The sequence below is a fragment of the Pan paniscus genome, chromosome 18 (assembly GCF_029289425.2).
Source record: "Pan paniscus chromosome 18, NHGRI_mPanPan1-v2.0_pri, whole genome shotgun sequence".
In the NCBI taxonomy this organism is placed as follows: domain Eukaryota; kingdom Metazoa; phylum Chordata; class Mammalia; order Primates; family Hominidae; genus Pan; species Pan paniscus.
The window spans coordinates 20,173,566-20,200,805 of NC_073267.2; the positions used below are offsets into that span (position 1 = coordinate 20,173,566).

At 45.0% G+C, this 27,240-nt stretch overlaps 1 protein-coding gene across 4 annotated transcripts in view; it reads right to left on the minus strand.

Moving 5' to 3' along the window:
* The window catches only part of SMG1 (SMG1 nonsense mediated mRNA decay associated PI3K related kinase), a 115,475-nt gene extending 99,049 nt beyond the window's left edge, over positions 1-16,426 (minus strand). For 2 of the 4 annotated variants that reach the window (XM_063598472.1, XM_055100224.2), the window contains exon 1: positions 15,925-16,408. In XM_063598472.1, the coding sequence (XP_063454542.1) occupies positions 15,925-16,016 (92 nt within the window). In that variant the 5' untranslated portion in view covers positions 16,017-16,408. Of the gene's footprint in view, positions 1-15,924 lie in introns of all 4 variants that reach the window. The other 2 variants (XM_055100222.2, XM_055100223.2) reach the window with 2 other exon arrangements.
* Between the last annotated feature and the right edge of the window lie 10,814 nt (positions 16,427-27,240).

The window sequence follows — 27,240 nt, forward strand, 5'->3', positions numbered from 1 at the left end:
GAGACAGTGGCACAATCACAGCTCACAGTAGCCTCGACCTCCTGGGCTAAGGCAATCCTCCCACCTCAGCCTCCCAAGTAGGTGGGACTAGAAACTCATGCCACCATGTCCAGCTATTTTTTTTTTTTTTTTCTGAGACAGAGTCTTGCTCTGTTGCCCAGGCTGGAGTGCAGTGGTGTGATCTTGGCTCACTGCAACCTCTGCCTCCTGGGTTCAAGCAATTCTCCTGCCTCAGCCTCCCAAATAGCTGGGATTACACGCATGCACCACCATGCCCAGCTAATTTTTGTATTTTTAGTAGAGACGGAGTTTCACCAGGTTGGTCAGGCTGGTCTCGAATTTCTGATCTCGGTGATCTGACAACCTCGGACTCCCAAAGTGCTGGGATTACAGGTGTAAGCCACCATGCCCAGCCAATTTTTTTATTTTTTGTAGAAACGAGGTCTCACTATGTTACCCAGGCTGGTCTCCAATTCCTGGGCTCAAGTGATCCACCCACCTCCCTGCCTTGGTCTCCCAAAGCACCACCATGCCCGGCCCAAAATCTTGTAATTGCTTAATACTGTATATACATTCTTATAATGATATGATATTTCCCATCTTTGTTTAGAAGATGCGTGTGGTGCTTCTCCACCCCCTCAAGTACTTAAAACTATCACATTGGCAGAGTACAACCTTTAAATGTTTCTGGCATCCTCCCTCCTCCCATTAAAAAAAAAATTAAAATAAAAATATGTATATATACAGCCATACACACTACACCAGAGGGAAAAAAGCAATTCATCATTCAACTGGTGTTCTTTTAAGAATCAGTTCTTAAATTCCAACTGTGTAGTAAAAGGTAAGCAAGCTATAAGCTACCTTTTAACCTACCCTTTCTCTATATACATTCCATTTACATTGTACTTGCCCTCCAATCTATGCAAATAGTCACAAAGATTAGATTATGTTTGCTGGCTTATCATTTCAACTAGTAACAAATTCTTAAGGTGTGAATACAAGATATGGAGAAAAAATGATGTGCAGAGCTATGCTGAAATTTCTTATTGTTCAACTTGAAATAGGTTTACAGCCTAATGGGAGTACACTAGAAAATGTAGAAAGAGGGCAGGCACGGTGGCTCACACCTGTAATCCCAGCACTTTGGGAGACAGAGGTGAATGGATCACAAGGTCAGGAGTTCAAGACCAGCCTGGCCAACAAGGTGAAACCCTGTCTCTACTAAAACTACAAAAAAAAAAATTACCTGGGTGTGGTGGCACATGCCTGTAATCCTATCTACTCAGGAGGCTGAGGCAGGATAATCGCTTGAACCCGGGTGGCGGAGGTTGCAGTGAGCTGAGATCGCACCATTGCACTCCAGCCTGGGGGACAGAGCGAGACTCGTCTCAAAAAAAAAGAAAATGTAGAAAGAGAGCCACTCCACTGCAGAGCAATTAATTCTATCTCCACTAATATTTTTCTAAATATTCACTGAAACAGTTTTAAAAATAATTTCCTGAACTTTAACCCTCCCAACGTCTTCAAAAGGCAAAAATTACCCCCTTAGAGGGACACAGCTGGTAGTGCCAATACAAAAGATCTTTGTCTTCCCATTCTTAGTCCACAGCTTTTTTCATGACACCAGCCTCTCCCTAAGATAAATATCTGTGAAGGATTAACTTTTTAAAATACACACATTCTAGCTAGGCACGGTGGCTCACATCTGTAATCCCAGAACTTTGGGAGGCTGAAGCGGACGTATCACCTGAGGTCAGGAGTTTGAGACCAGCCTGGCCAACATGGTGAAACCCATCTCTACTAAAAATACAAAAATTAGCCAGGCGTGGTGGCACGCACCTGTAATCCCAGCTACATGGGAGGCTGAGGCAGGAGAATCGCTTGAACCCGGGAGGTGGAGATTGCAGTGAGCCAAGATGGTGCCAACTGCACTCCAGCCTGGGCAACAGAGCAAGACGCCGTCTCAAAAAAAAAAAAAAAAATTCTTAAAAATAAAGACACTTAGAGAGGAATCTAAAACACACTGGTTCTATTTTTAACTTCACCAATGCTAAGACAGCGGGTGGATTTTTTTTTTTTTTTTTGAAAAAGAAAAGGGAACAAATTTCACATAGGAGAATAGTTTTTGAAATCTTTGCACAACAGGGTGGCTATAGTAAATAATGATGTATTTATTTGCAAAGAGAAGACAGAGATAACAATAGCAATAATAATAATGTATTTCAAACAATTAAGAGTAAATTTCAAATGCCTCACCACAAAATATAAGTAAGCAAAGTAAGGTCATAGTATGTTAATTAGCATGATTTAATCATACTACATTACACACATATATATAAACATTACGTTGTACCCTATGTGTACAATTATGATTTTTGAATTAATATTAGAGTGGGGAGAACAATAATGATTAATTTTTACTTCTTCAGTAATATTACAATGAAAATGTAGAGAGCACTAGCATTATAGTAACTATACGATAGGCCACTTTAAATAAAAGGTATCTTTTACAAAATTTTTAGTCAATAAATTGATTACCACATACTTACGACCTATTTGCTATTAAGTGTAAGTTAATTTATAATTTTAGTATTTTCAAAAAAGGAACATATTAAAATCCTATCAATATTTCAAATAATGACAGAATTAATCATTTTTAATAGAATCCTTACTCAGGTCCTTCAAAAACAATATAAACTACGAATTCAGGTTGATTTCTTTAAATCTGACTAATGAATAAATGTTAAATCTCAAATTTCATAGTCCCAGTGCTGGAAAACCTATATTTTTATTTTTCTTCACGTTTATACAACGTACGGACAGGCAAGAAATGTAATCAACCTTTTTAGGAAAGAATCCCAGGATTTGTTTTCTTTTCAATTAAATATATATAAATTCTGGGTGATATTGGTGATCATCTCTGGATCTTTTTACTCATCTAATGAGAAAAGGGTCTCATTATACAAAGAGGATAGTCAAAAAGCCTAATGATTTCCTCACATAAGTAGGTTTTTCTGCCTGGCAAATCTGAAGAAGTCAACGTAGAATCTGTCATTAATGCATTGAATCTAAACTTCCACTATTAAAATCAAATTAGGGCCTGGAAATAAAGTGTTAACACTTCAGACAAGAAATTCCAGGGTTTGTATCATCAGGAATATAAACCAGGGACACCCTCAAGAGGCTGAAGAGCAAGAGTCATGCACTGCTTCAGAGAATTAAATACTCCAAGATGAAAGTTAAAATTTCAAACACACGTATCACACATATACATCTTTTAACATCAGGTTGAAATGCTAAAGGGAACAGAGTAAAGGTACATTTTTAATTAATAAATTTAAATGAGAGAAAACTTTAAATTCAAAGAGCTTCAGTAAAAAAAAAAAGAAAATGTTAGCAATGTTATCAAATGTGGACGAAAAGCTAATATATGTCACTATTTAATCCAAGACATATTCATTAGTGGAGCCTTTTTTCTAGGCTATTAATATATTAGATGCCATCCAAAAACAAATATCTAGTAAATATTAAGTTTAACAACTTCTTAAAAACCTGTAGGTTCCCAAAGACATATACATGTATGTACAGTGAGGCCACTGCTAAGCCTCTAATAATATTCTTGTAGACTACTAAAGTTCTCTATGATGATAAAAAGGGTAATAAAAAAAAATCTAGTGTCTCCCCTTAATAAACAAAGAATGAGCATAACTTAGGAAGTTTGGTAACAAAAACAATCTATAATTCTGGTACCAGAAATCCCTCTGAGGCTGGGCGAGGTGGCTTACGCCTGTAATCCCAGCACTTCAGGAAGCCAAGGCAGGGGGGATCACCTGAGGTCGGGAGATGAAGAACATCCTGGCTAACACAGTGAAACCCTGTCTCTACTAAAAATACAAAAAATTAGCCAGGCGAGTGGCACATGCCTGTAATCCCAGCTACTCAGGAGGCCGAGGCAGGAGAATCACTTGAACCCAGGAGGTAGAGGTTGCATGAGCCTAGATCGTGCCCTTGCACTCCAGCCTGGGCAACAAGAGCAAAACTCCATCTCAAAAAAAAAAAGCAACAAGTCCCTCTGAAAAAAGTTTTAAATAATAAACAAAAAAAGTCTATAATAGGTTTTTAAATAACCATAAAGTCCTACACGTATTATATGAAAACCGACATAATAATAACATGAATATCAACAGGATATCCAATTCCTTTTTCGAAAAGGTCCGAAAATTAATATGAAAGAAGTAATTCAGTATGTTTAGAAATCTGTTGATTCTAGGCCAGGTGTGGTGGCTCACGCCTGTAATCCCAGGACTTTGGGATTTACAAAATGGGATTTCCTCCTCACCTAAGGTCAGGAGTTCAAGACCAGCCTGGCCAAGACAGTGAAACCCCATCTCTACTAAAAACTACAAAAATTAGCCAGGCGTGATGGCAATCGCCTGTAATCCCAGCTACTCAGGAGGCTGAGGTAGGAGAATCACTTGAACCCAGGCGGCAGAGTTTGCAGTGAGCCAAGATCTCACCACTGCACTCCAGCCTGGGTGACAAATAAAATAAAATAAAGAAATCTGTTGATTCTGGAATATTTGTGTTTCATTCCCCAATCAGCAGGCACGCAACTGGCAAGAAGTGTGTTTCCCCAGGCAATCTAATGGGATGCCAGAAGGCTCAACCCAGTGCTTAAATTTTTAGTGATTACATTGCTTAAATAATGTAGACAGATACAATAGACCCAAGATAAGTCAATGTGTAAAAAGACTTCAAATATGTGCACAAGGTATTTTTCAAGATGGATAAAACATATGAATCTTAAATTACCATATTCTTTTTTTTTTTTTTTTTCTGAGACGGAGTTTTTTTTCCTCTTGTTGCCCAGGCTGGAGTGCAATGGCATCATCTCCACTCACTGCAACCTCCGCCTCCCAAGTTCAAGCAATTCTCCTGCCTCAGCCTCCTGAATAGCTGGGACTACAGGCGTGTGCCACCATGCCCAGCTAATTTTTGTATATTTTTTAGTCGAGATGGGGTTTCACCATGTTGGCCAGGATGGTCTTGATCTCTTGACCTCATGATCCGCCCACCTCGGCCTCCCAAAGTGCTGAGATTACAGGTGTGAGCCACTGTGCGTGGCCAAATTACCGTATTCTTTCTTCTGTAAAAAGATCTGGCCACTCCAGTCCATTACAATACTGTCCTTTTGAGCCTGCTCAGTTTGTTTAAGCCCTGCCTCAGGCTAACAGGGCTGCCATAAGAGGAACACTTTCCCCAAAAACACATCCTACAAGAACAGTGTTGTAATCTCTGCAGTTAACACTAAATATAAAAACACAAATTTGCAGGATCTCATTTTCATGTATTTACTTGAGGAAGACACAAATATAGAGTGGATGCTATTTATTGATGCACTTAGTAGGAAAGAAGGGGATAGCAAAAGTAACAATTTTACCAGATCCATGCACATATGCAGGTTGTATTTTACTGGAGATGGCACACATAAAAATTCCAGATAGTGGTAAGGATATGAAAAAAACATGGCAGGAATGGGTGTGATAGTGAAAAAGTCACTGCATATCTGTACCTTGACTGAGGTCATGGTTACACAGGTGTATACATTTGTCAAAATTTACTGAATTTAAGACCTATACAGGCCGGGCGTGGTGGCTCACGCCTGTAATCCCAGCACTTTGGGAGGCCGAGGCAGGTGGATCACCTGAGGTCAGGAGTTCAAGACCAGCCTGGCCAACATGGTGAAACCCCATCTCTCCTAAAAGTACAAAAACTAGCCAGGCGTGGTGGCAGGCATCTGTAATCCCAGCTACTCAGGTGGCTGACGCAGGAGAATCACTTGAACCCGGGAGGCAGAGGTTGCAGTGAGCCGTGATCACACCATTGCACTCCAGCCTGGGGGATAAGAGCGACACTTCGTCTCAAAAAAAAAAAAAAACAAAAAAAAAAAAAAACAGAAAAAAAAAAAACCACCACCACCTATACATACATAAATTTTATCTCAAAGAAGCAGCACAATAGAATTCAAAAGAGAATTCAATCTAAAAAGGAAAAGTACACTTGATTAATACAAGATGGAAAAGAATAACATTATAGGCCGGGCATGGTGGCTCACGCCTGTAATCCCAGCACTTTGGGAGGTCAAGGTGGGTGGATCATGAGGTCAGGAGATCGAGACCATCCTGGCTAACATAGTGAAACCCCGTCTGTACTAAAAATACAAAAAATTAGCTGGGCAAGGTGGCGGGCGCCTGTAGTCCCAGCTACTCGGGAGGCTGAGGCAGGAGAATGGCGTGAACCCCGGGGGGCGGAGCCTGCAGTGAGCCGAGATCTTGCCACTGCACTCCAGCCTGGGCGATGGCGAGACTCCATCTCAAAAAAAAAAAAAAAAAAGAATAACATTATAAAACCAAGTATCTCTGCATGAGCGAACTCCACAAGAATTTAGTAAGTTATACTCTACATTAAAACACACACACACAAAAAAACACAGAATAAGGGAGCATTTCCCATACATATGAAACCACAAATTTCTGTACTCTTTACTGTTAGGCCTCTATACAAGGGGAAGTATGTTTCATTTTATAGTTCCAAAAATAAAATGGGCTCTGAAAAACTTCAAGATAGTCAAAGACAGGTAACCAAAATAATGACAACATGAAAAGATAACAAACAGCTCCTCTGAATCATCAAGGGTGGTCCAATGAAAGGAGCCTCAGGGATTTGTTTTAGGTGATTAGGATAAGGAACAAGAGTCAGGTAACAAAGGCAGAACATCCTAAAGAATTGTAACAATTCAATGTTCCCAAAAGACATCATGGACCACACTCCATTTTATATGACACTTATATGACATTCCATACATGTGTCTAACATGAAGATTGAGCAGATAAAAAGTATCACTTTAGTAATCATCCTCAATCAACACCAGATAACAAATGAGGGGCTTTTGCTTATGGAAATTCTCACATATTGAGCTGAACACTTTTACCTTAATTTATTTATTTATTTATTTATTTATTTTTTGAGACAGAGTTTCGCTCCTGTTGCCCAGGCTGGAGTACAATGGCCCGATCTCGGCTCACCACAACCTCCATCTCCCAGGTTCAAGTGATTCTCCTGCCTCAGCCTCCCAAGTAGCTGGGATTACAGGCATATGCCACCACGCCCGGCTAATTATTGTATTTTTAGTAGACATGGGGTTTCTCCATGCTGGTCAGGCTGGTCTCTCCCGACCTCAGGTGATCCACCCACCTTGCCCTCCCAAAGTGCTGGGATTACAGGTATGAGCCACCATACATACACAGCCTTATCTTAAATTGTTAAATATAAACATAATACTCAGGTCCTTAGCAGCCCCTTCTCTATATTGTTCCAATTAACTGCCTCCCACTGCGATTTCTCTTGCACATGCATGCACGCACTCTAACACACACACTCCTTTTTTTTCAGACGGAGTCTTGCTCTTGTTGCCCAAGCTGGAGTGCAACGGCGCAATCTCAGCTCACCACAACCTTGGCCTCCTAGGTTCCAGCAATTCTCCTGCCTCAGCCTCCCGAGTAGCTGGGAATACAGGCATGCACCACCGCACTCGACTAATTTTGTATTTTTAGTAGAGACGGGGTTTCTCCATGTTGGTCAGGCTAGTCTCAAACTCCCCACCTCAAGAGATCCACCCACTTCAGCCTCCCAAACTGCTGGGATTACAGGCATGAGCCACCATGCCCAGCCCATACACTTTTCAAGAAGCAACTAGATTTAATCTTCCTAAATTCTGCCACTCTCCCGCAGCTAATATGATTCCCTAAAGTCACTCCAAATACACTTGAACTGGGCCAGGGTGGTGGCTCACGTCTGTAATCCCAGCACTTTGGGAGGCCGAGATGGGTGGATCACCTGAGGTCATGAGTTCAAGACAAGCCTGACCAACATGGTGAAACCCCGTCTCTAGTAAATACAAAAAATTAGCCGGGTGTGGTGGTGCGTGCCTGTAATCCCTAGAGCTACTTGGGAGGCTGAGGAAGGAGAACTGCTTGAACCCGGGAGGCGGAGGTTGCAGTGAGCCAAAATGGCACCATTGTGCTCCAGCCTGGGCAACAAGAGCAAAAACTCCGTCTCCAAAAACAAACAAACAAACAAAGAAAAAAACACTTGAACTATGATTCAAGGCCCATAGGGTTCCCAACCCAGTGCTTCAGCTTCACCTCTTATTTGTATTACTCCTCACAAGTACCCAATTCCTCTACACACTGACAATTTGCACCTGGCCTTATCCTAATTTTCTTCTATTTTGGGGGGGATTCTCCCCCAAATTCACAGTGAAAATTGTACAGACCAATTCCATCACCCTACTGCTCCATACTTAACTGTATAGCTTTCCCTCCTCTGACCCTCCAGGTTTTTGTTTTTGTTTTTGAGACAGACTCACTCTGTCACCCAGACTGGAGTGCATCACCCTACTGCTCCATACTTAACTGTATAGCTTTCCCTCCTCTGACCCTCCAGGTTTTTGTTTTTGTTTTTGAGACAGACTCACTCTGTCACCCAGACTGGAGTGCAACGGCATGATCTTGGCTCACTGCAACCTCCACCTCCTGGGTTCAGGCGATTCTCCTGCCTCAGCCTCCCAAGTAGCTGGGATTACAGGCACCCACCACTGCATCCAGCTAATTTTTGTATTTTTAGTAGAGACGGAGTTTCACCATGTTGGCCTGTAACCCCAACACTTTGGGAGGTCAAGGCGGGCAGATCACCTGAGGTCAGGAGTTCAAGACCAGCCTGGCCAACCTGGCGAAACCCTGTCAATCGTGCCACTGCACTCCAGCCTAAGTGACAGAGCAAGACTGTCTCAAAAAAAAAGAAAGGAAGGAAGGTATACTGAGAATTGTATCACAAAATCCACATGCTCTCCCCTTTACAAAGCCCTTTACTTTTCTCCCATAATAACTTATAGCCTCCTTGAAGACAGTGGTTTTACAAGTCATAAAAATCCTGGCCGTGGCCCAGTGCAGTAGCTTATGCCTGTAATCCCAGCACTTTGGGAGGCCAAGACAGGCAGATCACTTGAGGTCAGAAGTTCGAGACCAGCCTGGTCGACATGGTGAAACCCCATCTCTACTAAAAATACAAAAATTAGCCAGGGGTAGTGGCACATGCCTGTAATCCCAGCTACTCGGGAGGCTGAGGTAGGAGAATCGCTTGAACCCAGGAGGCTAAGGTTGCAGTGAGCCAAGATTGCACCAGTGCATTTCAGCCTGGGCAACACAGTGAGACCCCATCTCTAAAAAAAAAATTTATGACCGGGCACGGTGGCTCATGCCTCTAATCCCAGCACTTTGGGAGGCCGAGGAGGGCGGAACATGAGGTCAGAAGATCGAGACCATCCTGGCTAACACGGTGAAACCCCATCTCTACTAAAAATACAAAAAATTAGCCAGGCGTCGTGGCGGGCACCTGCAATCCCAGCTACTCAGGAGGCTGAGGCAGGAGAATGGCGTGAACCCGGGAAGCAGAGCTGGCAGTGAGCTGAGATTGCGCCACTGCACTCTAGCCTGGGCAACAGAGCGACACTCCGTCTCAAAAAAAAAAATTTATATGTGTGTGTGTGTGTGTGTGTGTGTGTATACATATATATATATACACACACACACACACACACATCTCCCTAGAAGCATCAATATTTACTGAATTAGAGTATTTCATTACCTGTTATAAAAAACAAACAAACAAACCTTCCATTATACTAATTTATACAGGAATCAAAACAAAAGGGGTTGGGGGGTCCAGGCACGGTGTCTCACTCCTGTAATCCCAGCACTTTGAGAAGCCGAGGTGGGAACCTGAGGTCAGGAGTTTGGGACCAGCCTGGCCAACATGGCGAAACCCTGTCTCTAATACAAAAATTAGCCGGGCCTGGTGACATGCGCCGGTAGTCCCAGCTACTCGGGAGGCTGAGGCACGTGAATCACTTGAACCCAGGAGGTGGAGGTTGTACTGAGCCAAGATCGTGCCACTGCACTCCAGCCTGGGAGACAGAGTAAAACTATGTCTTAAAAAAAAAGGCCGGGTGCAGTGGCACACACCTGTAATCCCAGCACTTTGGGAGGCCGAGGCAGGTGGATCACCTGAGGTCAGGAGTTCACAACCAGCCTGACTAACATGGTGAAACCCCGTCTCTACTAAATATAAAAAAGTTAGCCGGGTGTAGTGGCACATGCCAGTAATCTGATCTACTTAGGAGGCTGAGACAGGAAAATCGCTTGTACCTGGGAGGTGGAGGTTGCAGTGAGCCGAGATTGCACCATTGCACTCCAGCCTGGACAACAAGAGCAAAACTCTGTCTCAAAAAAAAAAAAAAAAAAAGTTGGGGTGAGGTGAAGGTTCAACTTAAAGATACAATTACTAAGTGTTTCATAAGGAATGACTTATTTCATAATGGAGTAGGAGTCTGACACCAGCATGGGCAACATGGGGAGGCCCCATCTCTACAAAAAAATAAAAATAAAAAATTAGCGTGCCAAGCATGGTGGGTCACACCTGTAATCCCAGCACTTTGGGAGGCCAAGGAGGAAGGATCACTTGAGCCTAGGTATTCAAGACCAGCCCAGGCAGCATGGCAAAACCCCATCTCTACAAAAAACAAAAAAAAATAAAGTAGCTGGGGGTGGTGACATGCACCTGTGGTCCCAGCTATTGGGAGGGTGAGGTAGGAGGACTTATTGAGCCTGGGAGGTGGAGGCTGCAGTGAGCTGAGATGGTTCCACTGCACTCCAACCTGAGCAATGGAGTGAGACTCTGTTTCAGAAAAAGAGAGAGGAAGCCAGGCGTGGTGGCTCACGCCTGTAATCCCAGCACTTTGGGAGGCCGAAGCGGGTGGATCACCTGAGGTCAGCAGTTCAAGACCAGCCTGGCCAACATGGTGAAATCCCATCTCCACTAAAAACACAAAAATCAGCCGGGCATAGTGGCATGCACCTGTATTCCCAGCTACTTGGGAGGCTGAGACAGGAGAATCACTTGAACCAGGAGGTGGAGGTTACAAGTGAGCTGAGATTGTGCCACTATACTCCAGCCTGGGCCACAAAGTAAAACTGTCTCAAAAAAAAAAAAAAAAAAAAAAAAGAGAGAGAGAGAGAGGAAAAATAAATAAATTAGCCTGGGACTAATTTATTAGTGGTGTGGTGGTATGCACCTGTGGTCCCAGCTACTCAGGAGGCTAAGGCGGGAGGATTCCCAGAGCCCAGGAAGTCAAGGCTGCAGTGAGCAGTGATTGCACCACTGCACTCCAGCCTGGACAACAGAGCAAGAGCATATCTCAAAACAGAGGAAAGAAAAGAAAAGAAAAACATAAAAACAAACGTTCCTTTAGTTTTATTTTTCATTTTTATTTTTTAGTTTATTATGGCTGTTTTACTCTCCCCCCCAAGTAAAATAGCCATACACAATTTGCTGAAATTTTCCTTAGTGTACTTTGAAATCCGTGGAACAGAACTGGCAATCACTGAATTCTATTTGACTCTAGTTCCATTTAATATTAGACTGGTGTGAAAGTAATTGCGGTTTTTGCCAAAACCGCAATTACTTTTGCACCCACCTAATAGGTATAAAATATGTAATTTCACTTAATTTTATCCTTTATGTATTTCCCCGTATTATGTACCTATGGACATCAAACTTAGTACAGACTGATAAAAGGCTGAATAGACAACTCTGGTTTCAAAAATCCAGCTTCTCACAACATCAGACATACTAGTATACAGCTTTTCTAATTTCACAACACATTTCCATTTCTTGGTCTTTCACAACAGAGAAGATGTGTGTACTTTTGAATACTTTGATCTGTCTACAACCTATCAAAATTGGAAGGTGTTTTTATTATACAGTTTCATCCTTTTAGAAGTATAGAAAGATCCTAAGTTTGGGCACAGTAAGACACTCAATATAGATCTACTACTAAACAAGTAAGACCAATTACACAATTAATGTCCTAACACCCCGAGTGGAGAAGTAAAATCTACTTGTTTTCTGTTGACTTGAATGCCTTCTCTTCTTTGTTGAATTAATCAATCTATTTGACTCCAATGTCAAATTAATCAGTCACTTTAGAATATTAAAATGTACAATTATGAATCACACATTTAATTTTAAAACACATCATTCTGATCTCTGTCTTGATTGATACTAGAAGATTATCTTCCAAACTAAGGGGGAAAAAATGACAGACTTTAGCTATTGGCAATGATAGGTCATTTTTTTAGGGAAGAGGAGTAAAGAGGGCAACCTCCATAGGTCAGATATCCCTTTGTTCTAAGAAGCCACCACCCCTGTTTCTTCATATGAAAAAAAACAGAGGCATCCAGTGGTTCCCAAAACCTTCTCAACTTTATGCTTGAGGAACCCACAGATTTCAAATAATACAACTGACCTAAGACCACTCATTTGTTTAACCATTCTTTGAGAAGGAGTCTTGCTCTGTTGCCCAAGCTGGAGTGCAGTGGTGTGATGTCGCTCACTACAACCTCCGCCTCTCAGGTTCAAGTGATTCTCCTGCCTCAGCCTCCCGAGTAACTGGGATTACAGGCATGCACCACCACATCCCGCTAATTTATTTATTTTCTTTTTTTTAGTAGAGACGGGGTTTCACCATGTCAGTTGGCCAGGCTGGTCTCGAACTCCTGACCTCAGGTGATCCACCCACCTCAGCCTCCCAAAGTGCTGGGATTACAGGCGTGAGCCACTGCCCCCGGCCTGCTTAACCATTCTTAAATGTCGGGTGCGGTGGCTCACACCTGTAATCTCAACACTTTGGGAGGCTGAAGGTGGGCAGACTGTTTGAGTTCAGGGGTTCAAGACCAGCCTGGGCAACGTGGTGAAAACCCCATCTCTACAAAAAATACAAAAATGAGCCGGACTGTTGGCAAGCGCCTGTAGCCCCAGCTACTTGTGGATGCTGAGGCAGGAGGCTTGAGCCTGGGAGGTCGAGACTGCAGTAAGCCAAGTATCTGTGCCGCTGCACTCCAGCCTGGGTGACACGGCAAGACCCTGTTCTCAAAAAAATTTACAGAAGAGTTGACTGGGAGCACAGTGAATGAAAAGGAAGACTATAAGCCAGTGCCATATAAATGCTTACTGTTGGAGGTATGCTTCTATGGAACACGGGTTTGCTCTCTTGCCATATGACATTCACATATTCAGCCACCTGGAACACTTCCTGTCAGTATGTGTGAAGTATCATGTGTGGTCAAAATGGACTCAACAGTCATTTTCCACACCAACTGGCAAACTAACACTAAAAGAAATCAACAAGTATTGCTTTTTCAAAAGCCTAAATCGGCTGAGTGCGGTGACTTACACCTGTAATCCCAGCACTTTGGGAGGCCAAAGCAGGCGGATCACCTGAGTCAGGAGTCCAAGAACAGGCTGGCCAACATGGTGGAATCCCGTCTCTACTAAAAATACAAAAATTAGCTGGACGCCTGTAATCCCAGCTACTCAGGAGGCTGAGGCAGGACAATTTTTCCTTGTAACCGGGAGGCAGAGGCTGCAGTGAGTCGAGATTACACCACTGCACTCCAGCCTGGGAGACAGAGCAAGACTCCATCTCAGGAAGAAAAAAAAAAAAAAAAAGCCTACATCAAGGAAAACAGAACCAAAACACCAGGGACAAAATGGTACATAAGAGGCAAAAAAAATTAATCAAAATTATTCAGATGAACCATAATAAATGTGCCTGCATCTGAAGATGTTCTAAACCTTCATTTAAGCAAGAAGCAAGATCAAGATCCATTCTGTCAGTTACCTGGAGTCTGTCGTCTTTCTGAGTAGGCGACAGAATCACCTCAAATTTAACTAATAAAAATTTATGACTTGGCAAACACCCCAGGTATTTTTATTGACTAACAAATCAGCTATGACAATCTTAGCAACAAATCAAGTTATGCTATGGGGTATGTCCACACTTCCCTGTTCCCTCTACAACAGGAGAAAATCAAATCTTTCCAACATCCTAACAAACTGTTACTGCCTGTAACCAAATGTATCACAGTATCGTCTACCAAGGCGTTACATCCTGAAACTTTCTTACAAAAAGCACAGCTTCGAAGAAACCTTGTAAGCTTTCTTGTAAGCTCCTCCCTTCCCCCATCGCCCCTCCCCAGAGCCAAGAAATAAAGCACATGAAAGAAACAACATGGATAATATTTATTAATAGCTCATGTACATATTCCATAACTACATAAGCCATTTGGCTTCATACCTGTCAGCAATGAAGTCAGGTGGCCCTAGCACGTGGCTGCGACTCTCCTCTATTTATTTAGAACTACCAACTACAATTTACACTTTTCCAAAAGCTGTAGGACTATTTGGGAAGGGCACTTTATTCTTCTAAAAGGTTACTAAATTCTCATATATACTTATACTGATCACAATACTGAAAAATAATAGAAAATCATTATCATTTATTTACCACCTGATTTGTTAGATGCCAGAAAATCAAATTTCACACATTTCAATAAAAAGGCAAAACTAAGCATGTCAATCATAGAAAAAAATACTTAACTAATTTTATTTAAAGCACTCACAAACTCTTAAATGGTACAAGACAAGTCAACGCTGTTTATCGAACAATATTTTTTTTTTTTTACGACTAAACATCTCAATTCTAGACTCAGGCACTAATTATTAAAGTCATCTAGTTATATACACCAATTCTCAACAGACACAGTATTTGGAAAGGCATATTAAATAGACTAAGATGTGTACCACCTATTAGCCAAATATAATTTTATTGATTTTTTCTAACGAGTCTTCAAATGTTACATTCTAACATCTTAGCAAATTATTTCCAAATACTGCTGGAATTACATGTAACTATCAGGAAACAAAAGGGCTTCCCAACAACTTGTGCGTTCTACATTATTTGGCCAGTTTCTGGACAATTGTAATACAATTGTGCTCCAAAGTAGGAGAGTTCTATGAATCAATTACCCCTAAAATATATTTCTGTATATTTAAGGAGTTCTAAGCATTGCGTTAAATTCCAAACAGACTCTGAATACAAGCATTTATTAAGAGAGGTTAGAATAAATCAGTCCTAAATTAGACACAGCTGCCCTCCCCCCATTGATCAAAACGACAGGAAATTACATTTATTTAAAAAGTTAATGTTCCTAATATATTCAAATCTAACTAAGCCCCAAAATGGTCTGACATCAAATCCTCCATAAAAGAGGAAATTCTCTAGACTTCTAAGTGGGTGCCCAGAGTTCACTCAAGTGTCCAGGTATGAATTACGATTCACCAGAGTAACCGGCCTTGCACTTAGGGAAAACTTCCATCGCCCAAGACCAGAGTGGGTCGATCCCATCAACAGTCACACAATCTCATCTCACGCTCCCACTAATGAATGTTCTGCCTAGAGTCAGAGCAATGCCTTAGCTGGAGTTTTGTTTTGTTTTTTTCAATATTAACACGTGGGGGTCACAGAAAGGAACAGAGGTTAGAAGAGCTCTCACGTGGCGGCTGAAAGACTGGGGAACCGAGAAAGTGAATGAGTAACAGGGAGGGTCCTGGACTCTCAGGATCTCCCAACTCGGGGTCAGGGGGAGGCGGTAAGTGGAATGCCCCCCACCCCCACCCCCGCCTTTTTCTCACCTCCTGGTCCAGACCCCAGGCCAGTGCCACCGCCGGGAGCCCCGGGTCTCGGCTCCAGCCCCGGGCTGAACAAGCAGGGAGGGGAGAGGCACTTAGGCCTCGCCTCCCCGCGGCCTTCCTCCCCCAGCCGGGGCGGAGGAGACCCAGGAAGCCGCGCCCGGCTCCGAGGGGTGGAGGGCCTAGGCCGCGCCTCCCAGCCCCGCGGCCCTAGGCCTCGGCCCGCACGAGGCGGAGCCCAGGAGGTCGGGGCGGGGTCCCGGGCCGGTCACCCACCTGGGTTGCCAGTCATTCCAGCTCCGCGGATACTTGGTGCCGCCGCCGCCGCCGCCGCTGCTCAGCCGAGACCCCGGGGCTCTGCGGCTCATTACCTTCCCCGACACGACATGGCCAAGCGCCGCCGCCCAAAGAAGCGCGAGTCGCCGCCCGAACCGGCCGCCGCCGACACCCCGCTCCGGCCCGGGGCTGAGGAGGAAGCCGAGAAGGAGGAGGAGGAGAAGGAGGAGGCGGCGGAGGGCGGGGGAAGAGGACGGCCGTTCCGGGTTCCGCCTGAGCCCGCAGCGCAGGACGAGGAGGCGGGAGCGGCGCGGTGAGAGAGAGGCGGATGACGGGGAGGCGACGTCTCTTCCAGGGCCGTCCGCGGCCCACGACGCCGGGGCCCCGGAGGACGAGGACGACGAGGAGCAGGCGGTGGCGGCAGCTCCTCACGCTCACACAGCCACTGCTTCCCCGCCTCCTGGCTCCGCCCGCCGCGCCGCCGCTGTCGCACGGCATGCTGGGAGCGAGGGGCGGGGTCGGCGCCCGCCGGGGCTGGGGAGAGAGGCGGGTCCCGTCGGCGGGGCGGAGCCGAGAGAGGCGGGGTCGATAGCAGGCCGCCCCGCCCCCCACGTCCCCAGGCCCTTGGACGGCGAAGAGGTCTGGGCGTAGCGGTGACGAATCCTAAGACAGGGGATCTCCACTACTGCGGCCACACACTTTTCTCCCAAACGCTTCCCGGAAAGCACCAGAGGGCCGGGCAGTCAGGTGTAAACAGGCGTCCAATCAAGGACCTGCGGTGTGGGTGGGGGCTGGTGCCCTGGGGTGCGCGCGCACACAGGCGTGCCCTTGGATTCACGTGCGCCAGTTTTCCCACTTTCTACGGGGTGGGGTGGAAAGTGAAAATAGTAAGATCGAGAGGTGGATATCCACCTTCCCAACCTCCACCTGAAATGTGCCCATCGAGTCCTGGCACCTTTTACCATTTCTTCACAATGAAAAAAACCAAACGATGGAAGGGAAGGGAGTACCCACGACCACCAAACCCTGTCCTCTGCAATGTGAAATGTGCTTTGAAGTCCTCTCACCCTGAGGCTTGCCCGCCTTCTGCTGGTGAAAGAAGCTGGGGGCTAGGCGCGGTGGATCACGCCTGTAATCCCAGCACTTTGGGAGGCCGAGGTGGGCGGATCGCCTGAGGTGAGGAGTTCCCGACCAGCCTAGCCAACATGGAGAAACCCCGCCTCTACTAAAAATACAAAAATTAGCCGGGCATGGTGGAGGGCGCCTGTAATCCCAGCTACTTGGGAGGCTGAGGCAGGGGAATCGCTTGAACCCAGCAGGCCGAGGTTGCAGTGAGCCGAGATCAGACCATTGCAGTCCAGCCTGGACAACAAGAGTGAAACTCTGTCTCAAAAAAATAAAAGAGAGAGAGAGAGAGAAAGGAAGGAGGGAAGAAAAAGGAAGGAAAGGAGGGAGGGAGGGACGGAGGAAGGAAGGAAAGGAAAGGAAAGGAAAGGAAAAAAGAAAAGAAAGAGAGAAGGCCGGGCGTGGTGGATCACGTCTGTAATCCCAGCACTTTGGGAGGCCGAGGCGGGCGGATCACGAGGTCAGGAAATCGAGACCATCCTGCCTAACACGGTGAAACCCCGTCTCTACTAAAAATACAAAAAATTAGCCGGGCGTGGTGGCGGGTGCCTGTAGTCCCAGCTACTCCTGAGGCTGAGGCAGGAGAATGGCGTGAATCCGGGAGGCGGAGCTCGCAGTGAGCAGAGATCGCTCCACTGCAGCCCAGCGTGGGCGACAGAGCAAGACTGTCTCAAAAAAAAAAAAAAAAAAAAAAAAAAAAAAAAGCAGCAGCTGGGTAGAGGAGACGTACCTGACCGTCTACCCCATGACGTGTCCCATGCCCCAGGGAAAAAAATTCCCTAAAGCATCTGATGCATAATGTGAATGCATACATGTTTTTTAAAAGGTGGGCCAGGATGCTCCTTAAACGAGTGTCTAAACCTTATCTGCATAAGGAGTCTTAACCTATCATTTTATGTTGCAAAGAAAACGTCTTTATATATCGCTTATGCAAATAAAAATTGTTACCAAAAGTACTTGAAGATTACGAGGAGTTGACCCCTCCACACACATGCATATCCCCTCCACCTTGGGCTCCTTGCTTATGGCCACCAATCCCTCACTAAGGGAGGATCCTGCCAGTTCTAAATGATGGGGACTACAAAAATTACCCGGCGTGGTAGCGCGTGCCTGTGGTCCCAGGAACTCAGGAGGGTGAGGCAGGAGGATGACTTGAGTCCAGCGGGTGGAGGCTGCAGTGACCTATGATCCCGCCACTGCACTCCAGGCTGGGCTGCGGAGGGTAGGGAGGAAGAAGAAGAAAGAGAAAAGGCAGGGCACCATGGATGGCTGACTCCTGTAATCCCAGCACTTTGGGAGGCCGAGGTGGGTGGATCACTTGAGGTCAGGAGACCAGCCTGACAAACATGGTGAAACCCCGTCTCTACAAAAAAATACAAAAATTAGCCAGGCATGGTGGCGCACGCCTGTAGTCCCAGGTATTCGGGGAAACTGAGGCATGAGGATTGCTTGAACCCGGGAGCCAGAGGTTGCAGTGAGCTGAGATCGTGCCACTGAACTCCAGCCTGGGTGACAGAGCAAGACTGTCTCAAAAAAAAAAAAAAAAAATCATTTAGGTGAAGTGATTCATGCCGGTAATTCCAGTGATGGGAGGCTGAGACTGGAAGATCCTTGAGCCTGGGAGTTATAGGCCAGCCTGAGCAACATAGTGAGACCCCCATCTCTACAAAAAAAATATTAATGTTTTTTTTTTCAGACAGAGTTTCACTCTTGTGGCCCAGGCTGGAGTGCAATGGTGTGATCTCAGCTCACTGCAACCTCTGCCTTCCAGGTTCAAGCGAGTCTCCTGCCTCAGCCTCCCAAGTAGCTAAGATTACAGGCACATGCCACCATGCCCGGCTAATTTTGTATAAAAATTTAAAATTTTTTTAAATTAGACAAGTTAGAAATTGCTTGAGCAACTGGACACAATCTCTGGTACTACCTTTCTTTTTCTTTTTAATTTTTTTATTTTATTATTATTATTTTTTGAGATGGAGTCTCATTCTGTCGCCCAGGCTAGAGTGCAGTGGCGCAATCTCGGCTCACTGCAACCTCTGCCTCCCGGGTTCAAGCCATTCTCCCGCCTCAGCCTCCCGAGTAGCTGGGATTACAGGCGCCCGCCACCAAGCCCTGTAATGAGGTCGATCCCTTGACCTCATGATCCGCCCGCCTCGGCCTCCCAAAGTGATGGGATTACAGGCGTGAGCCACCGCGCCTGGCCCTCTTTTTCTTTATTGGTCAAAATATTATCCAACTAGGCATATGGATGTGGAGGCATGCCTGTGATCCCAATTACTTGGGAGGCTGAGGTGGGAGAATCTCTTGAGCCCACGAGTTTCAGGCTGTGGTGAGCCATAATGGTGCCTCTGCACTCCAGCCTGGGCAACAGGATGAGACCATTTCTTAAGGGGACGGAAAAAATCACTCTGGCTGTGGCAGATTTCCTTAGGATAGATTCCAAGAAGTGGAGTTATTGGGGAAAAGGTTGTTAATGATTTTAAGTCTTTGGATACAGACTGTTAAGTTGCTTTCCAGGAAGTTTCTGCCAATGATAGTCTGATACTTTCTGTGTCCTCACACCACCCTTTGTCAACACTGAGTGTTTTTGAGGGTTAATTATTTCTATGGGAGAAGTTAAAAAAAAAAAAGACGACAAAGAAATTGCTTCAGGTGGGGCATGGTGGCTCACGCCTGTAATCCCAGCACTTTGGGAGGCTGAGGTGAGAGAATCACTTAAGCCTAGGAGGTGGAGGTTGCAGTGATCCTAGATCGTGCCACTACACTCCAGCCTGGGCAACAGAGTGAGACTCCATTTCAATAAAATAAATCAAATGAATCAAACGTGAACAACTCTCATAACTTCCAACATTTTTTTCTTCTTCCTTTTGGTGGTTCTGCCTCTCTGGTTCCATTAGGATTTCCCTACTCCATTTCAGTCATGGGAACCGAGTTTCTGTTCCTGAAACACACCAAGCCTTTCTGGCCTCTGGATTTTTGTACTTGCTCTTCCCGCCATCTGGAATGCCTTCCCTGCATTTGTTCCCATCAAGGTTGGGACTAGCAAAGTGACAGGTGATGGAGTTGCTGAGGGTGCAAAATTTAAGGAGGCACCTACTCCCAGGGTCATGCAAAAGCCAACTTTGCATTTGCACAATCCTGTGAGTGAGTCCCTCCTTAAATTTGAGGCTCTGCTGTAATCCCAGCTACTCAGGAGGCTGGGGCAGGAGAATTGCTTGAACCTGGGAGGCAGAGGTTGCAATAGGCCGAGATCCTGCCATTGCACTCCAGCCTGGGCAACAGGGCGAGAATCCGTCTAAAAAAAAAAAATGAGGCTCTAGGCACCACATTTGCCCTACTCTGGCCCCTGCCCTGATTTTCCTGGCCTGTCTCACCTCCAGACAGGTTTGCTTTGACCTCCCTGCCCATAACAGCTGGCCAATGCCCTTTCCAGGTACTCTGTCACATACCCTATTTCTTTCCTTGGTAGTACCCAGCACCATCTGCAAGTATTGGGTTTCTTTGCACATTTAGCATCTGTCCAACCCTTAGGATATCAGCTTTGCAAGAGCAAAGGTCACATCTATCTCAGCCTACCTCCTCCATACTCAGCACATAGCACAGCACCTGACCGTAGGAAGCACTCAAGAAATGGGAGGAATGAAATGGAAATTATCTAAAATAAGGATCAAGATTGATACAGAAGTATTCATCTCAGTTTTACTTATTAATAGCAAAACAAAAACAAAACACCTGGAAATTATACTAATGCTCAACAATAGGAAACTGATTAGGATGCAGTACATTCAGAGCTGAAATTTTCTGCAGCCATTACAAATTACATTTGTGAAGATTTTTTTTTTTTTTTTTTTTTTTTTTGAGACAGAGTTTTGCTCTTGTTGCCCAGGCTGGAGGGCAATGTCTCGATCTCGGCTCACTGCAACCTCCGCCTCCCGGGTTCAAGCGATTCTACTGCCTCAGCTTCCCGAGTAGCTGGTATTACAGGCGTCTGCAACCATGCCCAGCTAATTTTTGTATTTTTAGTAGAGACAGGGTTTCACCATGCTGGGCAGGTTGGTCTCAAACTCCCGACCTCAGGTGATCCGCCCGCCTCTGCCTCCCAAAGTGCTGGGATTACAGGTGTAAGCCACTGTGCCCGGCCTAAAACAAAAATTTACAAAGCTAAAAGTAAGCATTCAATAAATAGGTGTTGAATGAATGAACAGAGAATGAATACTCTTAGAGTGTGGCAGTGACTCAGACAGACCAACTGAGTAAACTTTAGCCAAGACATCAAGTCTTAGCTCTAAAAATAGTGACCAACTCTACCTAATGTTTATTGAGCATTTATTTTTTATTTTATTTTATTTTATTTTGAGATGGAGTCTTGCTCTGTCGCCCAAGCTGGAGTGTAGTAGCAACATCTCGGCTCACTGCAACCTCCGCCTCCCAGGTTCAAGCAATTCTCCTGCCTCAGCCTCCTGAGCAGCTGGGACTACAGGCATGTGCCACCATGCCCAGCTAATTTTTGTGTTTTTAGTAAAGACATGATTTCACCATGTTGGCCAGGCTGGTCTCGAACTCCTGACCTCAGGTCATCTGCCCACCTCAGCCTCCCAAAGTGCTGGGATTACAGGCATGAGCCATGGCAGTCGGCCCTTATTGAGCATTTACTAATGCAAAAGCACTCAGTCAAATGATCAATATGAGTTGTGACTTCAAGGAATTCCCCCAAACCATGCTAAGGTAGGTATCAATGTGGCATTTTACACTTTGGGGCTGTGATACCAAGAGAAGCTAGCTCCCTGCACAAGGTCACCCAGCTGGTAGCAGGCAGGGCCAGGAAGGGAATGTCACAGGCAGAGACAGAAGGGACATTTGGCCCCAACTCCACATTCGTCAAAGGCGTCAGATTTAGACCTTTGACGTGATCGCCTAGTGAAGTTATACCCAGAGTCCCAGAGACACACGAACAGGAAGGAAGTCTGAAGTTAACAAACTATGTCCATTACCAGCTCACATACCTGTAGAGGCTGTGCATGGCATTCATACTTCCTAATAAATTATATTATTACCTGGTGAACACGTAATTACATCACTTCATAGTTTGTTTCCCCTTGTGTTAAAAGTGTTCAAAACATAAAAAGGAAACAAAATATAGTACAAATTGTGAATGCTCTTTGTTATTTCTTAAATTTTTGATACACTCAGAACCTCAAAAACTGTGAGTAACGTGATCCTGTCTTAACTCCTAAAAGATCTTCCAGTAACGATTCGAACACAAACCAACCCCAGGGTCTTTCATCACCAGGATTTTCCTAGAAATCTTCCAAACTTCCTAGAGAGACACTGTACTGACATTTATTCTCTAAGTAAACAAAAGAGAATTCTCTCTTTTGTTTTCTTTTGACCCTATGTCTGGCCCAGGATTAACCCCCATTAGGCACCAAGAATTGAGGAACTTTATTCTCAACCAGGAGACTCAACTTACATGGGTGATTTTTAAAATGCAATCTTAAAAGCAAATCCACATCATAAAGACATTAAAGCAGATTTTTCATAAAGAAAAACAGCAGCCTTCTTGTTCCTGCTCCCAGCTAGGAAATCTTTGTCACAGGTCAGGCTCCCTCAGTAAGGGCTATTTTTATAGCGATTTTTCAAGCTGGTGCAGGAGGAATTTGGCTGAGAAACCTCATGACACATTTGAAATCTCCACTTGGGCAGTCTCAGCTTGAGGCAGGGGCCAAAATTCTATGAATCAGGGCACAAGAAGTGCTGCCCAGTGGCTCGTGCATTCTTTCAACAATAAAATAGGAAGCCGGTGATGCTCATCTTAAGCTATTTGTAACTTTTAAATTGGAGAAAACACGAAAGTGAAATTCCCCTATGTTTGGTCCTGAGCTGCCCAAGGACTGGCACGGTGATTTTAATGGAGCTAACTCCTTTGCTTTCCCTGACTAATCCATTATTAGGAATATATGTAAATAAAATGCAAACTTATGTAAATAAAATCTCCCAACAGCAAGTTACTGCCCTCTATTGTTTATACAGTTATCATTTAACATTTTAAAAAAGATATGCGCCGGGCGCAGTGGCTCATGCCTGTAATCCCAGCACTTTGGGAGGCCAAGGCGGACGGATCAAAAGATCAGGAGCTCGAGACCATCCTGGCTAACACGGTGAAACCCCGTCTCTACTAAAAATACAAAAAATTAGCTGGGTGTGGTGGCGGGTGCCTGTAGTCCCACCTACTCGGGAGGCTGAGGCAGGAGAATTGCTTGAACCCGGGAGGTGGAGGTTGCAGTGAGCTGAGATCGCGCCACTGCACTCCAGCCTGGGCGACAGAGTGAGACTCCGCCTCAAAAAAAAAAAAAATATATATATATATATATATATATATATATATCCTGTGTAAGTCTTTTTTTCTATCCATAGTAAAGTATTTCTGAAAAACTGGATTGTGTGGAAGTGAAATTAAAAAAAAAAAAAAACGCTCTTGTTGCCCAGGCTGGAGTGCAATGGCACGATCTCAGCTCACTGCAACCTCTGCCTCCTGGTTTCAAGCGATTCTCCTGCCTCAGCCTCCTGAGGAGCTGGAATTACAGGCAGGTGCCACCACGCTCGGCTAATTTTTGTATTTTTAGTAGAGACAGGGGTTTCTCCATGTTGATCAGACTGGTCTGGAACTCCCAACCTCAGGTGATCTGCCCGCCTCGGCATCCCAAAGTGCTGGGATTACAGGGGTGATCCCAGCCTTTAAAAAAAAAAAAATTAATCTAATTTATGTATTTATTTTGAAACCACGTTATGAGACTGGCTAATTTTTGTATTTTTGGTAGAGACAGGGTTTTGCCTTGTTGCCCAGGCTGATCTCAAACTCCTGGGCTCAAGCAATCCACCTACCTCAGCCTGCCAAAGTGCTGGGATTACAGGCGTGAGCCACCAATCCTGGCCTTGGAGGCGAACTCTTTACTTTGAATGCTAATTACAAGCTTTTTCTGGCCAGAGGTATTTCATCTTCCTCTGTATCTCTGGCTTTTAGTAGGAGCCCCTAGAATTGTAGCCTTCTATTTCTTTTTTTTTTTTTTTTTTTTTTTTTGAGACGGAGTCTCGCTCTGTCGCCCAGGCTGGAGTTCAGTGGCGCGATCTCGGCTCACTGCAAGCTCCGCCTCCCGGGTTCACGCCATTCTCCTGCCTCAGCCTCCCGAGTAGCTGGGACTACAGGCGCCCGCTACCACGCCCGGCTAATTTTTTGTATTTTTAGTAGAGACGGGGTTTCACCGTGTTAGCCAGGATGGTCTCGATCTCCTGACCTCGTGATCCGCCCGCCTCGGCCTCCCAAAGTGCTGGGATTACAGGCGTGAGCCACCGCGCCCGGCCGTAGCCTTCTATTTCTCCCTCATTTTTTCTTTTTTAAAGAAAGCAAGCTTGTATTTGAATTTTATTTAATTTGTATAAATTTAACAGGTACAAGTGCAATTTTGTTACATGCATAGATTGCCTAGTGGTCAAGTGAGGCTTTTAGGGTCTCCATCACCTGAATAACATACATTGTAATACATTGTACCCATTAAATAATTTCTCATCATGCATTTTATCCATTAAGGAATTTCCCATCATCCACCCCCCTCCCACCCCGTCACTGTTCTGAGGAGTCTCCATTGTCTATCATTCCACCCTTTATGTCTGAGCAGGGCAAAGTGGCTCATGCCTGTAATCCCAGCACTTTGGGAGGCTGAGGTGGGTGGCTCACCTGAGGTCAGGAGTTCAAGACCAGCCTGGCCAATATGGTGAAACCCAATCTCTACTAAAAATACAGTCTTGGCTCACTGCAACCTCTGCCTCCTGGGTTCAAGCGATTCTCCTGCCTCAGCCTCCCGAGTAGCTGGGACTACAGGCGTGATCCACTGCGCCCAGCAAGTTTAACTCTGAAGAGTTAAAGAGACTACCAAATAAGGGAAGGATAAATATTTCACTTCAGAACTTCTAGTTGAAATAGGATCATTTAGCTTCTTTGGGACACTGCTATCTATGTCTTAGCTGAAATGATTTCTTCATCCCATACCAGGGAGGCAAATGGAGGCTTATTCCATAAAGTGTTTTGTGCTGTATAATTTGAAGGTCACACTGCTTGGCATGGTGTTTTCACCATCCCCCAGGCATACCACGTCTCAGAGGACCCTCCCCGCTGGTCCCTGGAAGAGGCTTCTCAGATAAAGCAGGACTTGAGGTAGTTTTTAGATGAAGGGGAGCAGATGGCTGAGTATTACATCACCTCGGGTAAGGGAAACAGGGATATGAAAATAATAGGATTGTAGAAAAATAATAGTCTAATCTCCAAATTATCAACAAGTATTGGGGAAGTGTTTACTCCCAGCAAACATCAGGGATGGAAGGGGACTAATAAAAGCCTGGCCCTGTACTACTCAATTTAAAAGCAGATACCATCTTTTTTACCTTTGTGTCAAACTAATAACAGCCACTTACTAAGAATTTTATTTTTATTTCTTTTCTTTCCTTTCTTTCTTTTCTTTCTTTCTTTCTTTCTTTCTTTCTTTCTTTCTTTCTTTCTTTCTTTCTTTCTTTTCTCTTTTTCTCTTTCTTCTTTTTTGATGGAGTCTACTCCGTCACCCAGACTGGAGTGCAGTGGCACGATCTCGGCTCATTGCAACCTCCACTTTCCGGGTTCAAGCAATTCTCCTGCCTCAGCCTCCCGAGTAGCTGGGGTTACAGGCGCCTGCCGCCATACCCGGCTAATTTTGCATTTTTAGTAGAGATGGGGTTTCACTATGTTGGTCAGGTTGGTCTCGCACTCCTGACCTCAGGTGATCCACCCACCTCAGCCTCCCAAAGTGCTGGGATTACAGGCATGAGCCACTGTGCCCAGTCTCTCTCTTTTTCTTTCTTTCTTTTCTTTACTTTTTTATTTTATTTTTATTTTTTTTTTTTGAGACAGGGTCTTGCTCTATTACCCAGATTGAGTTGCAGTGCTGCAAACACAGCTCACTGCAGCTCAACCTCTTGGGCACAAGTGATTCTCTCACCTTAGCCTCCCAAGTAGCTGGGACTACAGGTGTATTCCACAACATACATTGGACTAGTTGGATTTTTTTTTTTTTTTTGACGGAGTTTCACTCTTGTTACCCAGGAATGGAGTGAAATGGCGTGATCATGGCTCACTGCAACCTCTGCATCCCAGATTCAAGCAATTCTCCTGCCTCAGCCTTCCAAGTAGCTGGGATTACAGGCATGTGCCACCACACTGGCTACTTTGTATTTTAGTAGAGACAGGGTTTCTCCATGTTGGCCAGGCTAGTCTCGAACTCCTGACCTCAGGTGATCCAGTCACCTCGGTCTCCCAAAGTGCTGGGATTACAGGTGTGAGCCACCATGTCCAGCCTTTTTATTTTATTTATTAATTTTTTTTTTTGAGACAGAGTCTCACTCTGTCGCCCAGGCTGGAGTGCAGTGGCATGATTTCAGCTCACTACAACCTCCACCTCCCGGGTTCAAGCGATTCTTCTGCCACAGCCTCCTGAGTAGCTGAGATTACAGGCACTTGCCACCATGCCCGGCTAATTTTTTGTATTTTTAGAAGAGACAGGGTTTCACCATGTTGGCCAGGCTGGTCTCCATCTCCTCACCTCGTGATCTGCCCACCTCGGCCTCCCAAAGTGCTGGGATTACAGGCGTGAGCCACCCTGCCCGCCCAGAGATGGGGTATTTCTATGTTGCCCAGGCTGATCTTGAACTCCATGCCTTAAGCAATCCCCCCACCTCCCACAGAGGAGCTGGAGACCAGCCTGACCAACATGGTGAAACCCCGTCTCTACAAAAATGCAAAAATTAGCCAGGCATGATGGCAGGTGCCTGTAATCCCAGCTACTTGGAAGGCTGAGGTGGGAGAATCGCCTGAACCCGGAAGGTGGAGGTTGTTATGAGCTGAGATCATGCCACTGCAGTCCAGCCTGGATGACAGAGCAAGACTCCATCTCACAAAAAAAAAAGAAGAAGAAGAAGAAGAAGAAGAAGAAGAAGAAGAAGAAGAAGAAGAAGAAGAAGGGTAATACACCAGCTGGGCCTGGTAACACATGCCTGTAATCCCAGCACTTTGGGAGGCCAAGGTGAGTGATCACTTGAGTCCAGAATTTCAAGACCAACCTGGGCAACATGGAGAAACCCTGTCTCTACAAAAAAAAAAAAAAAAAAAAA